Source organism: Babylonia areolata, chromosome 29 (genome assembly GCF_041734735.1).
Source record: "Babylonia areolata isolate BAREFJ2019XMU chromosome 29, ASM4173473v1, whole genome shotgun sequence".
Classification (NCBI taxonomy): Eukaryota; Metazoa; Mollusca; class Gastropoda; order Neogastropoda; family Buccinidae; genus Babylonia; species Babylonia areolata.
The window spans coordinates 16,931,151-16,949,032 of NC_134904.1; the positions used below are offsets into that span (position 1 = coordinate 16,931,151).

Sequence of the window (17,882 nt, forward strand, 5' to 3'; positions counted from 1 at the left end):
CAAACATCAAACACAGCAAAAAGGCAGCTTGAAGCTCATTCCCACATGCTGAGACTCTGTTCTCAAATTGTCATATACTGTGAACAGTGAGTCTGACAATGGTCATGGTTTATTTACTGTTATGCCTTTCAGTATATGCACAGCCGAAAGAATAAAACGACAACATAAATAACTGTCATTTGTATACAACTAGTAAGCATTCATTTTAACATAACTGCATACAGAACCAAATGAAAAATAATCTATCACATTCCTGAGCATGATATAAACTGTTAGCTTGTTGTTGCTCTGCTGTTTTATGTATGCATGTTTAATATGTTTTCTGAATAAAGATATGTTTGAACCATAAGGGGACGGAGGACTCTGCACACACACACACACACACACACACACTTAAACACAGACACACAAACACACACACAAACACATGCATGTATGTACACACACACACATGATGCACACACACACACACACACACACACACCATGTGTGCACACACACACACACACACACACACTAAACAGGGGAACAGTCCATCACCTGTGCTCTAACGGTGCACAGAAAGCCCCACATGGCCTTGTCCGGGGTGTTGTGCTCACGTCCACTGCGCATCTCGAAAGAAAATGTAACCGTGTCTCCTTCCACCTTTAGAAAGATACCACCCACGTTTCAAAACAAACAAAACTACAAGGAATAACCGCCATAGTGACGGGCGCAATAGCCGAGTGGTTAAAGCGTTGGACTGTCAATCTGAGGGTCCCGGGTTCGAATCATGGTGACGGCGCCTGGTGGGTAAAGGGTGGAGATTTTTACGATCTCCCAGGTCAACATATGTGCAGACCTGCTCGTGCCTGAACCCCCTTCGTGTGTATATGCAAGCAGAAGATCAAATACGCACGTTAAAGATCCTGTAATCCATGTCAGCGTTCGGTGGGTTATGGAAACAAGAATATACCCAGCATGCACACCCCTGAAAACGGAGTATGGCTGCCTACATGGCGGGGTAAAAACGGTCATACACGTAAAAGCCCACTCGTGTGCATACGAGTGAACGCAGAAGAAGAAGAAACGGCCACAGTTCCGACAAGCAACATCACCTGTTCTTCCTTCTTAACTCACTGAACCCTGTGCCTGAGCACTGCTCTAGCAGGCTTCAAAATTGGTCTACTTAGAAACAGTTTTCACAGTCATATATATGTACAAACCGCAAAGAAAGGGCACTAATTTCTGCAGTATTTCTAATGTGTCCACACATAACTGAGAGGAGAAACGGCACATTTCCTGTGTTTGTTCCTCATCAATATGGATATGGAAGCCTGCAGAGGCTGTAAACTCTGCAGGGTTCAATGGGTTAAGTTATGTGGAGCAACAAACCATCCACTTTTCCTTTTCCCTCTGAATTCATCTGAAAGAACGTCAGTTAATGCTAAATACAACTGTCCCCCCCCCACACACAAAAAAATGTCAAATCAATTTTCCAGATAAAGTTTCACCAGATCAACAAGTCAGTCTACTAAGAACAACAAGTGTATTTAACAAATATAACATTAACAAAAAGAAAACACTCGAACAGTACATTTTTTTCAGTATATTTCAGGTATGGTTGCCATGATACTTTTATTGTTTACTTTCACATTCATGAAATCATGATGGTTCAATTCATAAATAAGCACTGAACATAAAACAACCATCATAAATTCAAGTATCACTTTCTACATTCTTTTCTTCTTTGACAACATTCAGCATCATTCAACTTAGCTTATTCGGTCAGACAGTGTACTAGTGATGATTGTGTGTGTGTGTGTGTGTGTGTGTGTGTGTGTCTGTGTCTGTGTTTGTCTGTGTCTGTGTGTCTGTGTGTGTACATAAATTTGTTTTAGTGTGTTTGGCTGGCTGACTGTAAAGGGTTATGAATTAAGTTTTTTCATTTCAATGTTTAAATGCATGTTTTCAACTTCAGTATTTACATTTTACAAGGCAACTGAGCATATGTTGCATGGAAAGGCACTTTATAAATTTTATATTATCATCATTATATCTATTACTATTATTATCATTATTATTATCATCATCATTAATATCAGTCACTCCACTGACACTGACCTTGACCAGATCTTTAGGCCAACCAGAGCCCAAAACACTGCGGCTGCCAAAGCCAAATGTATTTCCCCCGTACTCTGCCACTTTCTTGGTGTTTGTGTTTGGACCAGCATAGATGATCAGCTGAAAGAGAACATGCAGGCAGAAATGCTCAAAATAAAATAATAATAATAATAAAAAAAAGACCCCTGTGCCTGCAACAACAAGCTAATTCTGTAAGTGTCGTTGATTCCATGTAGAGGACCAGTGATAAGAAACCCTTGGTAGAGGTGGACAGTGCACGGTCTGCAAAGAAGCATCCCCCCTCAGTCAAGTGTTTCGGCCCTTAATTCCACCATGTAGAGGACCAGTATTATAAAGGCTTACTTTGGATTGATGCAACTAATTAAAATCAGATGAACCAAGAGTTAAAAAAAAAAAAGAAAAAAAAAGAAAAAGAAGAAAAAAGAAAAAAACAAGAAAACCACCTGAGTACAGCATTCTGCCTTAATAAACAAGCAATCAATGAATCTCTCTCTCTCTCTCTGGTTCTTTTCATCTTCTCCATGTCTCTCTTCCTTCTCAGTTCTACTATGCTGCCAATCCCTTATCTACTTTATCTTACGTTACTGAAAACAACAAAAACAAAAATACAATTCACATGAGTGGGAGTTACAGATTTGTGTAAAATTTCAAAAATATTTTTGTAGTACTTCCAAGGTGGCCACAGCCCTGGGGTCACTTCTCTGAAGCGTATGTCTCTTTACCAAAATCAAGTATAATACAGGAAAACAACATTCTGAAATGTGTGTCTCATTACCATAACAAAGTAAACAAAAACAGGAACAGCAACATTTTCTTCTTCTTTTTTTTTTTTCTTTTTTTTTTAATCGCCTCAGAAATCCATATAATACAGAAATACTTCCCACCTATCAAGCTGCAGCTACGGGAAGTTCAGTTTGTATTATTCTCCCTGTTTGGTTAAGTACACTTACAACTGGTTTAGTCTGCACCAATCTGACACTAAATTTCTTTTTCCCCTGCCAATGGACATTTCTACATTTCTCTTACACTCCTTATTAGGTTAAACATAACAACTATATCAGACTGATGCACACTAGCCTGCCCCCTGCTCCCAGCCCCCTAGTAGTAGGTACAGTGACACCAAATCCCCCTCCTCCCCCCACGCTCCCCCTCCCACTACTGACCTTGTCATAGTCATACTGCGAGGAGCAGCGGGGGTCAAAGCGGAGGTAGAGGCAGCGAGCGCCGGGGATGTGCACCACCTCTTTGAACTTGTAGTTGTCACGCACCGGGTGGATGGTCTCCACAGACTTGCCCGACGCCCAGGGGGCCGGGATCTTCAGCCCCGTCAGGAACCCCTCCTCCTCGTCCTCGCGGATCTCCACCCTGCACAGTGGGTGGCCCAGGGCCCGGGGGTGATGTGCCTGGCTAGTGGTGATATGACTGGCTAGTGGTGATGTGCCTGGTTAGTGGTCATGTGCCTGGTTAGTGGTCATGTGCCTGGTTAGTGGTGATGTAGTGGTGATGTAGCTGACTAGTGGTGATGTAGCTGACTAGTGGTGATGTGCCTGGCTAGTGGTGATATGACTGGCTAGTGGTGATATGACTGGCTAGTGGTGATGTGCCTGGTTAGTGGTGATGTGCCTGGTTAGTGGTGATGTAGCTGACTAGTGGTCATGTGCCTGGTTAGTGGTGATGTAGCTGACTAGTGGTCATGTGCCTGGTTAGTGGTGATGTAGCTGACTAGTGGTCATGTGCCTGGTTAGTGGTGATGTGCCTGGTTAGTGGTGATGTAGCTGACTAGCGGTGATGTAGCTGACTAGTGGTGATGTGCCCGGTTAGTGGTGATGTAGCTGACTAGTGGTGATGTGCCCGGTTAGTGGTGATGTAGCTGACTAGTGGTCATGTGCCTGGTTAGTGGTGATGTAGCTGACTAGTGGTCATGTGCCTGGTTAGTGGTGATGTGCCTGGTTAGTGGTGATGTAGCTGACTAGCGGTGATGTAGCTGACTAGTGGTGATGTGCCCGGTTAGTGGTGATGTAGCTGACTAGTGGTGATGTGCCCGGTTAGTGGTGATGTAGCTGACTAGTGGTGATGTGCCCGGTTAGTGGTGATGTAGCTGACTAGTGGTGATGTAGTGGTGATATACCTGGTTAGTGGTGATGTAGCTGACTAGTGGTCATGTACCTGGTTAGTGGTGATGTAGCTGACTAGTGGTCATGTACCTGGTTAGTGGTGATGTAGCTGACTAGTGGTGATGTAGTGGTGATATACCTGGTTAGTGGTGATGTAGCTGACTAGTGGTGATATACCTGGTTAGTGGTGATGTAGCTGACTAGTGGTCATGTACCTGGTTAGTGGTCATGTGCCTGGTTAGTGGTGATGTAGTGGCGATGTAGCTGACTAGTGGTGATGTGTCTGGTTAGTGGTGATGTGCCTGGTTAATGGTGATGTGTCTGGTGATGTGCCCGGTTAGTGGTGATGTAGCTGACTAGTGGTGATGTGCCTGGTTAGTGGTGATGTGTCTGGTTAGTGGTGATGTGCCTGGTTAATGGTGATGTGCCTGGTTAATGGTGATGTGCATGGTTAATGGTGATGTGTCTGGTGATGTGCCTGGTTAGTGGTGATGTGCCTGGTTAATGGTGATGTGTCTGGTGATGTGCCTGGTTAGTGGTGATGTGCCCGGTTAGTGGTGATGTGCCTGGTTAATGGTGATGTGTCTGGTGATGTGCCTGGTTAGTGGTGATGTAGCTGACTAGTGGTGATGTGCCTGGTTAGTGGTGATGTGCCTGGTTAGTGGTGATGTGCCCAGTTAGTGGTGATGTGCCTGGTTAGTGGTGATGTGCCTGGTTAATGGTGATGTGTCTGGTGATGTGCCTGGTTAGTGGTGATGTAGCTGACTAGTGGTGATGTGCCCGGTTAGTGGTGACGTGCCTGGTTAGTGGTGATGTAGCCGACTAGTGGTGATGTGCCCGGTTAGTGGTGATGTAGCTGACTAGTGGTGATGTGCCTGGTTAGTGGTGATGTGCCTGGTTAATGGTGATGTGGCTGGTGATGTGCCTGGTTAGTGGTGATGTAGCTGACTAGTGGTGATGTGCCTGGTTAGTGGTGATGTAGCCGACTAGTGGTGATGTGCCTGGTTAGTGGTGATGTAGCTGACTAGTGGTGATGTGCCCGGTTAGTGGTGATGTAGCTGACTAGTGGTGATGTGCCTGGTTAGTGGTGATGTGCCTGGTTAGTGGTGATGTAGCTGACTAGTGGTGATGTGCCTGGTTAGTGGTGATGTGCCTGGTTAATGGTGATGTGGCTGGTGATGTGCCCGGTTAGTGGTGATGTGCCTGGTTAATGGTGATGTGGCTGGTGATGTGCCTGGTTAGTGGTGATGTGCCTGGTTAATGGTGATGTAGTGGTAATGTAGCTGACTAGTGGTGATGTGCCTGGTTAGTGGTGATGTAGCTGACTAGTGATGTGCCTGGTTAGTGGTGATGTAGCTGACTAGTGGTGATGTGCCTGGTTAGTGGTGATGTGCCTGGTTAGTGGTGATGTAGCTGACTAGTGGTGATGTGCCTGGTTAGTGGTGATGTGCCTGGTTAATGGTGATGTGCCTGGTTAGTGGTGATGTGCCTGGTTAGTGGTGATGTAGCTGACTAGTGGTGATATGCCTGGTTAGTGGTGATGTAGCTGACTAGTGGTGATGTGCCTGGTTAGTGGTGATGTGCCTGGTTAGTGGTGATGTAGTGGTAATGTAGCTGACTAGTGGTGATGTGCCGGGTTAGTGGTGATGTAGCTGACTAGTGGTGATGTAACTGACTAGTGGTGATTGCTTTTTAAATATTGTTTAATCATGTTTGTGTGTTGATTAATTGTCTGTGTTTGTTTTGCTGCGCCTGAAGCAATTTCTCTTTATGGGATAATAATAAAGTAATTCTTTTCTTATCATTCTGAAATGAAACGAAATGAATTTTTATTTCACGAGGGTAGTGGAGTAAACACAGCTGCTTTTTTACATCCAGCCCTCAAGGGCAAAAAAGAAAGAAAAGCGAAAAAAAAAAAAGAAGAAGAAAAAAAAAGCAATGGCAAAACACTCACACAGACACAGACACACAGACACATAGGCACACACACACACATACAATTACACATGAAAATAAAGCACATGTACACAACCTAAGTATGACGCAACGACACATATTATCATTGAAAAGATCAAATCATTATAAAATGAAATGATTATTAGAGAGGGGAAAAAAAGAGAAGAAGAAGAAGATGATTATGATGATGATAACAGGGAGAAGGAGAGACAGAGTGACAGACACTGATAGCTGGAACATGGGAAGTGAGTTCATGGCAATTATCATATTGTATATATATATATGAAATATGAATGATATTGAAACATAATCAATACATTTTAGGATACAAAGGTGTCAAATTTGAAAGATTCATCAGGTACGCACAAGGTGCAGGAACGTCAGACAAACAAAGGAGCAAGCCGTTCTCACTTTTCCAGGTTGAGAGCGTCTCCGATGAGATCAGCCATGCTGTTGTCTCCGCCAAGGTCCAGCTCATCTTCTGGTACAGAGTTCTGCTGCCTCTTCAACAACAAGGCCGCCTGCAGAGTGAAGACACGTGTTAGCTTCGTGTTCATTAACCCAGACAGGATGAGGTGTCAGAACGGTTAAGACGCTCATCTGCCAATACAGAGTGTTTGCCAGGGTCTGGGTTCGAATCCCCGTCTTGCACTTTGTAGATCAGCCATGCTGTTGTCTCCGCCAAGGTCCAGCTCATCTTCTGGTACAGAGCTCTGCTGCCTCTTCAACAACAAGGCCGCCTGCAGAGTGAAGACACGTGTTAGCTTCGTGTTCATTAACCCAGACAGGATGAGGTGTCAGAACGGTTAAGACGCTCATCTGCCAATACAGAGTGTTTGCCAGGGTCTGGGTTCGAATCCCCGTCTTGCACTTTGTATTTGTATTTCTTTTTATCACAACAGATTTCTCTGTGTGAAATTTGGGCTACTCTCTCCAAGGAGAGCGCGTCGCTACACTACAGCGCCACCCATTTTTTTCTTTTTTTTTTCCTGCGTGCAGTTTTATTTGTTTTTCCTATCAAAGTGGATTTTTCTACAGAATTTTGCCAGGAACAACCCTTTTGTTGCCGTGAGTTCTTTTACGTGCGCTAAGTGCATGCTGCACACGGGACCTCGGTTTATCGTCTCATCCGAATGACTAGCATCCAGACCACCACTCAAGGTCTAGTGGAGGGGGAGAAAATATCGGCGGCTGAGCTGTGATTCGAACCAGCGCGCTCAGATTCTCTCACTTCCTAGGCGGACGCGTTACCTCCAGGCCATCACTCCACTAATTTGACTGGAAAATTAAACTGAGTGTCTCGCCATTCAGATGAGACAATAAACTGAGGTCCTGCGTGCAGCACACACTGGATGCACTCAGAAAGAGCTCTTGGCAACATAAGTGTTGTCCTCTCACAAAATTTTATGGAAGAAATCCACTTTGATAGATACACAGATATATATATATATATATGCATGCACTCAAGGCCTGACAAGTGCATTAAGTTATCCTGCTGTCTGGCATCTGCTGAGCAGATATGGTGTAGCATATATGGATTTGCCTAAATGCAGTGACACCTTCTTGAGAGCCGAGACATGCCTACCCAAGAACCTGACTATCAGTACTTCAGCCACCAAAAATCCAGAACAAACCAAGTTATCAGTACCATCGTGTAACATTTGCTCACAGTCATACAACAGCACATATACAGACAACAACCACAGCGGCAATAACAACAACAACAACAGTTCCTGACACAGCTGTTAACAACACTCCCGCTGATTTTGCCTTTGGTGGTGGTCTGCAAGCATCCTCTTAATCACCACTCAAACTTTTTCCAGTGTAGTTCTCACACACCTTCCTTTTCATCGCCGTGTCAATGAAGGAGTCTTCGTGCTGAGTTAGCTGGCCAACAGAGCAAACTTAGGCCTAGTTTGCACCAGTCTGACATGGCACAACATATGACACCAACTCCCCAGTTTCTTCATGCCCATAAGCACATGAACAGGGCTTGAGATTTTCTTTTTGTCCAGTCAAATTCATTGTACTGTAGTGTGACATTTTAAAATAAAATAACTGGTTTAAACTAACAATCTGGCTACATCAGGATTCAAGCTGACAAGGTGTCTGACATGATGTGTTACCAGCAACCCCCTGAACAACCCCCCCAAATCCACATCCTGTAAATGTACAGGTCACATATAAAAAGTGAGAGCTGTATCATCAATGGTTCCTCCACTATGGGAATTCATTTACAGCTGAGTCTTTTGTGAAAGACTGACTCTCAAACTAGGAGGCAAGACTGAACTGGCTCTTTGTTCTGCAGCCTTGGGGGCTAGCTGGCCTTTGGGGACAATCCGCAACACCAACTGTCCTAAAGCCCTCTTGGCCAAGAGAGCGGGGATGTGACTTGGTCAAGACACTCTCCACTATAATCCAATTCCAGCTCAGGTAGTCGAACAGCAGCTGGCTGCCTCCTCTGCTGTTTGTGATGGTCACAGTGGCACACAAGTGACTACGACGTACCTGGCTGGACAGCAGAATAAGGCGCACGAGGGAAGGCATCAAGGCGTCAGCCAGGTTCAGGCTGTAGAGCTGGGGGTGGGTGAGAGCCGTCAGCAACGCGGGCAGGAGCCACCCCAGAACCGTCGACTTGGCCAGCCGCTCCAGACTGGTGTCGTCACGCCCCCCAGATATCAGGGCCACGCACGCTTCCAGGAACGTCTCCAGCACCTGAGGGCATCGTAGTCAGTCAGTTTTCTTGATAATGATAATCACAATCATAATATGTTCTTTTTTTCATATAGTGTCTAATCAAGTTAGAGCATGCACGGGGCAGGACTGGCTGGGCGTGCACTGACAAAGCAAGGACGGTGTCCCAGCTCTAAGAAGAACGGCCACAGCACTGCCAAGGCCAGTGAGAAGAGGAAGGCAACATCAGCAATGCTCAAAGTTAACCACTGCAACATTTCCTCCACACCCTGCTCTCTGCAGATCCATCATTAGTTAATTCTTTTTTTCCACATGTTCAGAAATCTTAATTCATTTTTAAAAATATAAACTTGATGAGCGAAAATCTAACTAATCCACATTCTTCCAGATAGAGAGAGGTAACTGGAGTGACCTGACAAACACTTACCTCTGAAGCTCCTGATATGATCTTGGATGACAGATTCAGAACTGCAGAGCGCAAGTCCTGCAATGTCAAACATATCACCATGTAGAAAAAAAAAGGACAAACCTGTTCATCACTAAAAAAAAAATAAAAAAAAATAAAAAAAATTTTTTTAAACAACATAAACCAAGACTGATACACACAACTCCTTACTCTGTTGTTACAACAAAACAAAACAAAGCATGAACCAAGACAGATGAACACTATTCATTAAATTGTTTTTCCCCCTGTGGTAGGCTCTCAAGGCCTGACCAGCATGTTGGGTCCCCCTAATACAGCACGTGTGGTGTAGCACGTATAGTCCCCCTAATACAGCACATGTGGTGCAGCACGTATAGTCCCCCTAATACAGCACATGTGGTGCAGCACGTATAGTTCCCCTAATACAGCACATGTGGTGCAGCATGCATAGTTCCCCTAATACAGCACATGTGGTGCAGCACGTATAGTTCCCCTAATACAGCACATGTGGTGCAGCACGTATAGCTCCCCTAATATAGCACGTGTGGTGTAGCACGTATAGTCCCCCTAATACAGCACATGTGGTGCAGCATGTATAGCTCCCCTAATATAGCACGTGTGGTGTAGCACGTATAGTTCCCCTAATACAGCACATGTGGTGTAGCATGTATAGTTCCCCTAATACAACACATGTGGTGTAGCACGTATAGTCCCCGTAATACAGCATACATGTGGTGTAGCATGTATAGTTCCCCTAATACAGCACATGTGGTGTAGCACGTATAGTTCCCCTAATACAGCACACATGTGGTGTAGCACGTATAGTTCCCCTAATACAACACATGTGGTGTAGCACGTATAGTCCCCGTAATACAGCACATGTGGTGTAGCACGTATAGTTCCCCTAATACAGCACACATGTGGTGTAGCACGTATAGTTCCCCTAATACAACACATGTGGTGTAGCACGTATAGTCCCCGTAATACAGCACATGTGGTGTAGCACGTATAGTTCCCCTAATACAGCACACATGTGGTGTAGCACGTATAGTTCCCCTAATACAGCACACATGTGGTGTAGCACGTATAGTTCCCCTAATACAGCACACATGTGGTGTAGCACGTATAGTTCCCCTAATACAGCACACATGTGGTGTAGCATGTATAGTTCCCCTAATACAACACATGTGGTGTAGCACGTATAGTTCCCCTAACACAGCACATGTGGTGCAGCACGTATAGTTCCCCTAACACAGCACATGTGGTGTAGCACGCATAGTTCCCCTAATACAGCACATGTGGTGCAGCACGTATAGTTCCCCTAATACAGCACATGTGGTGCAGCACGTATAGTTCCCCTAATACAGCACATGTGGTGCAGCATGTATAGTTCCCCTAATACAGCACATGTGGTGTAGCATGTATAGTCCCCCTAATACAGCACACGTGTTGTGTAGCACGTATAGTTCCCCTAACACAGCACATGTGGTGTAGCACGTATAGTTCCCCTAATACAGCACACATGTGGTGTAGCACGTATAGTTCCCCTAATACAGCACATGTGGTGTAGCACGTATAGTTCCCCTAATACAACACATGTGGTGTAGCACGTATAGTTCCCCTAATACAGCACACATGTGGTGTAGCACGTATAGTTCCCATAATACAGCACACATGTGGTGTAGCACGTATAGTTCCCCTAACACAGCACATGTGGTGTAGCACGTATAGTTCCCCTAATATAGCACACATGTGGTGTAGCACATATAGTTCCCCTAATACAGCACATGTGGTGTAGCACGTATAGTTCCCCTAATACAACACATGTGGTGTAGCACGTATAGTTCCCCTAATACAGCACATGTGGTGTAGCATGTATAGTTCCCCTAATACAACACATGTGGTGTAGCACGTATAGTTCCCCTAATACAGCACATGTGGTGTAGCATGTATAGTTCCCCTAATACAACACATGTGGTGTAGCACGTATAGTTCCCCTAATACAGCACACATGTGGTGTAGCACGTATAGTTCCCCTAATACAACACATGTGGTGTAGCATGTATAGTTCCCCTAATACAGCACACATGTGGTGTAGCACGTATAGTTCCCCTAATACAGCACACATGTGGTGCAGCACGTACAGTTCCCCTAACACAGCACATGTGGTGTAGCACGTACAGTTCCCCTAACACAGCACATTTGGTGTAGCACGTACAGTTCCCCTAACACAGCACATGTGGTGTAGCACGTATAGTTCCCCTAACACAGCACATGTGGTGTAGCACGTATAGTTCCCCTAATACAGCACATGTGGTGTAGCACATATAGTTCCCCTAATACAGCACACATGTGGTGTAGCACATATAGTTCCCCTAATACAGCACATGTGGTGTAGCACGTATAGTTCCCCTAATACAGCACATGTGGTGTAGCACGTATAGTTCCCCTAATACAGCACACATGTGGTGTAGCACGTATAGTTCCCCTAATACAGCACACATGTGGTGTAGCACGTATAGTTCCCCTAATACAGCACACATGTGGTGTAGCACGTATAGTTCCCCTAATACAGCACATGTGGTGTAGCACGTATAGTTCCCCTAATACAGCACACATGTGGTGTAGCACGTATAGTTCCCCTAATACAGCACATGTGGTGTAGCACGTATAGTTCCCCTAATACAGCACATGTGGTGTAGCACGTATAGTCCCCCTAATACAGCACATGTGGTGTAGCACGTATAGTTCCCCTAATACAGCACATGTAGTGTAGCACGTATAGTTCCCCTAATACAGCACATGTGGTGTAGCACGTATAAATCAGTCTGCATGCTTTGACACCTACTTCAAACTCAAACTGTTTGGGTTTGTTTTTTGTTTTGTTTTTTACGGCAAAACAATACAAAACATTTAAAATCACTTCAAAACCTGTCCACTTTATCTTTCTCAGACAAGTAACAGCTTTCCATTCCCTAGTACAGCACACACTGGGCCCTCACACTAAAAGCCCAAAGCTACAGAGAGAAAAAAAAAACGTCCTTAGCAAATTCCATGGAAAAACTCAAAGTTAAGAAACATGCACACAACACAAAAGGACAACCAAAAAAAAAAAAAGAAAACAGCCTCCATATCACTGTTGAGGAAGGAAGGAAGGTGGCAGAATAGTGTGAGACATACTACCCCCAAAAGCTGAGTATGGCTGCCTACATGGCGGGGTAAAAACGGTCATACACGTAAAAGCCCACTCGCGTATATATGAGTGAACGTGGGAGTTGCAGCCCACGAACAAAGAAGAAGAAGAAGAAGGTGTGAGACACTTAGCTGCCAATACAGTGTCTTGCCAGGATCTGGCTTCCAATCCCAGTCTCGCCCTTTCTCCCAAGTCTTGACTGGAAATTCAAACCCAAGCGTCTAGTCACTCAGATGAGTAACAATAAACAAAAGTCTTGTGTGCAGTACACACTTCGCATGATGAAAAAGAACCCACAGCGACGCAAGTGTTGTCCTCTGACAAAATTCTGCAGAAAAATCCAGTCTGATACAGAAACATTTATTTTGCATTTGTATTTGTATTTCACTTTATCACAACATATTTCTCTGTGTGAAAATTCGGGCTGCTCTCCCCAGGGAGAGCGCGTCGTTATACTACAGCGCCACCCCCCCATTTTTTTTTTGTATTTTTTCCTGCATGCAGTTTTACTTGTTTTCCTATCAAAGTGGATTTTTTCTACAGAATTTTGCCAGGAACAACCCTTTTGTTGCTGTGGGTTCTTTTACATGCACTAAGTGCATGCTGCACACGGGACCTCGGTTTATCGTCTCATCCGAATGACTAGCGTCCAGACCACCGCTTAAGGTCTAGTGGATGGGGGAGAAAATATCAGCGGTTGAGCCGTGATTCGAACCAGTGCGCTCAGATTCTCTCACTTCCTAGGCGAACGCGTTACCTCCAGGCCATCTCTCCACATATACATATGCATGACCTCAAGGCTGACCAAGCACCTTGGGTTACACTGCTGTGAGGCATCTGCCTAGCAGATGAGGCGTAGCGTACATGGATTTGGCCAAACACAATGACGTCTCCTTGAGAAGCTGAAACTGAAACAGGAGTGATATGGAGCGGATTTTTTCTACAGAATTTTGCCAGGAACAACCCTTTTGTTGCCATGGGTTCTTTTACATGTGCTAAGTGCATGCTGCACACGGGACCTCGGTTTATCGTCTCATCCGAATGACTAGCGTCCAGACCACTGCTCAAGGTCTAGTGGAGGGGGAGAAAATATCGGCGTCTGAGCCGTGATTCTCTCGCTTTCTAGGCGAACGCGTTACCTCCAGGCCATCTCTCCACATATACATATGCATGAACTCAAGGCTGACCAAGCACCTTGGGTTACACTGCTGTGAGGCATCTGCCTAGCAGATGAGGTTTAGCGTACATGGATTTGGCCAAACACAATGACGTCTCCTTGAGAAGCTGAAACTGAAAGAGGAAACTGCAGGTGTCAGTACAGGCAAGGCAGACAACACACCTGCAGTGAATCCTGATACAGGGCCGGGGACACGGGTGTGACAGCGCCGTTCTCAGGTGTGGCAGACTCAAACAGAATGGCCGCTTGCAGCAGGTGAGATCGTAGAGCCATGATGTACTGTACACAGGGACTGGCTCTCTGTCACAAGAAAAAAAAAAAAAAAAAATTCAAATTAAAAAAATATATCACCAAATCAGAAATGGACTGTGGTATCTGCATGTACTGCATTATTTCATCTGCATGACAAAGTTCCCAAAATGTATGTTATGCAATCTAATCATAGTCACAGTGTGGCTGCATTTGTGCAAATGAAAGTGAAAGTGCAAACTGAAGGATACTGACGGGTATATTGCAGAGAAGGGCCTCGAAGGCTGCTGCATCCTCACAGCAGCTCTGGGCTTTGCTGAGCAGGACACAGGACTCCTTGACGGCCAGCTTCAGGATGTAGTTCACCAGGTCGTCAGCCAGTCTGTGTGTGCACACACACACATACAGTCATTCAGTCTGTGAAAGAGGTGCATTATGCATTCGTTTATACTGTGGAGACACACACACACACACATGCACACACACACACACTCACTCACACACACGCACCACACACACTTCTAAAATGTTTATTTCATTAAAAAAACATGTATATGTATACATATATATATATATATATATATATATATATATATATATGTGTGTGTGTGTGTGTGTGTGTGTGTGTGTGTATCTATCTGTATGTATCTATATATATCTATATCTATATATCTATATCTATATACACACACACATACATACATACCTATATATCTATATATATATATATATGTATATATATATATATATATATATATATATATATATATATATATATATATATATATATATCATCACCATTGTGCAAAGTACTTTCTCTTAACATCACAGTCATGTTACTTCCTTCAAGTGAATAGCCAGTGGCAGTCTACAGTCATCATTATTTCAACAATAACAACAACATACACACACACACACAAATTACATTACACGCATGACACATACACATATGTATTTCACACACATACAGAAACACACATGCACACACACATTACACACACACACACATTATACACATCCACACACTGCACCCACCCACACATTACACACCCACGCACACAGTGTGTACTGTTGACACACACCTCAAATGAGCAGTGTCTGGAGTGCTGATACACTGCGTCTTCAGCTGGTCAGCAAAACTGGTCAGGATCATATTGCGAAGTTCCAACAGTGCCTTGTTTCCATCCGCTGAAAATGTTGATCAGATAATAAGTATGTATATATTTTGTGTGTGTCTGTGTGCGCATGTGTGCACATCTGTGTGTCTGGGAGGGGAGGTTGTGTGTGTGTGTGTGTGTGTGTGTGTGTGTGTGTGTGTGTGTGTGTGTGTGTGTGTGTGTGTGTGTGTGTGTGTGTCTGTGGTAAGAAATACCCCGAGCACTGGTCTAGGACTGGCTGGTTCCATGGACTGAGAGGAGTGGGCAAGTGTGCATGAATGTGTGCACATCTGCTTACGGGTATAGGAGGGTTTCCGAGCGTGTATGAACATGTACGTGCGTGCATCCTTGATCTATTGTGTGCACACATCACTGTATGAAAAGTTAAGCTAGATTTCCAATTCACAAAAAACTTTTGAAAATTACAGTGTTAATCCCTTTGAGACTAAATACAGAAAACATCAAGCTCTGAACCATTCAAAGTACAACAGCCCAACTTTTTTTTTCTTTTTTTTTTTATTAAAAAACAAACAAACAAAAACAAGAGAGGCAAGGCCTTCAAGACTCACTTGTGACTGAGAGTAAAACACACAAGCTTTTTATGTATTGAATATAATTTCAAAATGTAATGTTTAAGATGAGAAAGATCAGTTTAAAGCAAATTAAGTCCCCTAGCATTAATTAGAGTAATTTCCCTTTTTTACTATCTGCACCAAAACGTTTGCAAAATAAATAAAACTTCCATGCTTAGCAAAAGAAGTTCCTGTTTGAACAAAAAATGATAATAATGACTGCTCTTGTTGTTGTGTCAGAATATCAGATCAAAGTGCCAAGTTTAGAGAATACAAAAAATATAAATATAACAGTAAATGCAGTTTGCATATAATTAGGCTTCATTATTTATTTTTTTGTGCCCATCCCAGAGGTGCAATATTGTTTTAAACAAGATGACTAGAAAGAACTGAATTTTTCCTATTTTTATGCCTAATTTGGTGTCAACTGACAAAGTATTTGCAGAGAAAATGTCAATGTTAAAGTTTACCACGGACACACAGACACACACACAGACAACCGAACACCGGGTAAAAACATAGACTCACTTTGTTTACACAAGTGAGTCAAAAACTCAAAGATGTTAAGTACCTGCAGTCAGAAGGTGGGACAGCAAGGTGTGGCGATCCTGGGCCGAGCGGTAGAGGGACTTGATCCCCACGGTCACCACACGGCATGCTTCGTACTGGACAGGAGGCAGCTGCCCGTCGTGGGTGGCCAGTGCAGGGGCACAGAATTCTTTGCTGGTCAGCAGCCTCCAGATCAGAGTTCTGAAAGCAGCGTAACTGCACACGTCTAGAATTAATCCCCATGCTTCCATTTATTTCTGTAAATATACTCAAGCTTTTTTCCTCCCCCCCTTTTCATCCAGTATCAATAATCATTCTTTAGCTGGTTTCTGTTAACAGGCTCAAGCTACTTCTTTCTCCTGCAGAAAGTGCATGTGTATTGCTAAAGAAACAGGAAAAAAAAAAAACCTGCTTACACTTGGTACATAAATCATAAACTGACACCTATAACAAAATCATCAAGAAAAATTTTTTTTTTTTTTAATATCACTCCCCCCAATCCCTCTCTTCCCATGCAAAAGAAGCCAATGGCACTGCTGCTATCTCACCTTGTTTCCTTGATGTGTTCTTCCTCTCCGTCCCGGTCCCATTTAAACACGCTGACCTTGAAGATGAGCTGCAACCAACGCAAGAGGCGTGAATTACACACAAATGTAAATAACAATAATCATTTGTGATGCACTCTACCTCCTCAGCAACACAGGCCCAGAGGGGAAAAAAAACATGTGGATTATTCTGCAACAATTCAGAAAGGGACAACCCCTTTGCTGCTGTGGGTTCTTTTTACATGAGGTGATTAGTGCACCTTGCATACAGAACCTCAGTTTATCATCTGAGTTGAATTGTGAGCTTTTGTAACAAACTACAATGAAATGGGGACCAGATGGCATCACTGAACCATTGAACATCCAGTGCAGAAGGAGTGGTCAAATGGTGACGCAACTGACTCTACACAGAGTCCTACATTAACCAGGATCTTTATACCCCCCTACTCCCCCCCCCCCACCCCCTCCCAATCCGTTCCACGCCACCCACCCACCCCAACCCCTCCACTAGACCTTGAGCGGTGGTTTGGTTGCCCGTCATTTGGACGAGACGATAAACCAAGGTTCACTGTCAAGCATGCACTATGTGCACAGCGTTTAAAAAAATAATTCAAAATTTCTTTCAAAGACACGACGACAAAAAGAAGGGTTGTCCCTGACAAAATTCACAGAAATATCAACTTTGACAGAAAAAAAAACAACACCACCTGCAGACAAAATAAAGGAGGTTGGCGCTGCTGCATGAGCTCTCAGTGTTCTCCCAAGTTATCTTGCTGGAAAATTTTACACAAACATGTAACGCTGCCCAAACTATCCTATCCTTATTTGTTTGTGTAGTGTTTCATATACTTTGTGTTTTGTTTCTGATAGTTTATGCTAATGTATTTTGATTGCTGTTTAGGTGTAAGTTTGGTGCAAAATACTCTTGCTGTTTTAAAAAAACAAAACAAAAAAAAAACCTCCATGCCCCCAAAATGGGTCAAAGGATTCAATATTTTTTATTCAGCAGTATATAAGAGGCAGAGTGATGCCAAGGAGATGGCGGAGACCATGAGGCAGCAAAAAAAAAAAAAATAAAAAAAAATAACAAGAGTAATGCCAAGGACGGATGGTGCAGATCATGGAGCA

General features: G+C 43.8%; 1 protein-coding gene across 1 annotated transcript in view; it reads right to left on the reverse strand.

The window, feature by feature from the left end:
* Positions 1-17,882, reverse strand: part of LOC143274709 (putative E3 ubiquitin-protein ligase HECTD4) — a 111,490-nt gene that overhangs the window by 77,438 nt on the left and 16,170 nt on the right. The window contains exons 11-21 of the mRNA XM_076578612.1: positions 16,758-16,825; positions 16,232-16,410; positions 15,014-15,119; positions 14,187-14,313; positions 13,845-13,982; positions 9,316-9,372; positions 8,703-8,909; positions 6,606-6,715; positions 3,288-3,489; positions 2,104-2,223; positions 541-645 (exon numbers count right to left, since the gene is read on the reverse strand). Coding sequence (XP_076434727.1) covers positions 541-645; positions 2,104-2,223; positions 3,288-3,489; positions 6,606-6,715; positions 8,703-8,909; positions 9,316-9,372; positions 13,845-13,982; positions 14,187-14,313; positions 15,014-15,119; positions 16,232-16,410; positions 16,758-16,825 — 1,419 coding nt within the window. The remainder of the gene's footprint in view (positions 1-540; positions 646-2,103; positions 2,224-3,287; positions 3,490-6,605; positions 6,716-8,702; positions 8,910-9,315; positions 9,373-13,844; positions 13,983-14,186; positions 14,314-15,013; positions 15,120-16,231; positions 16,411-16,757; positions 16,826-17,882) is intronic.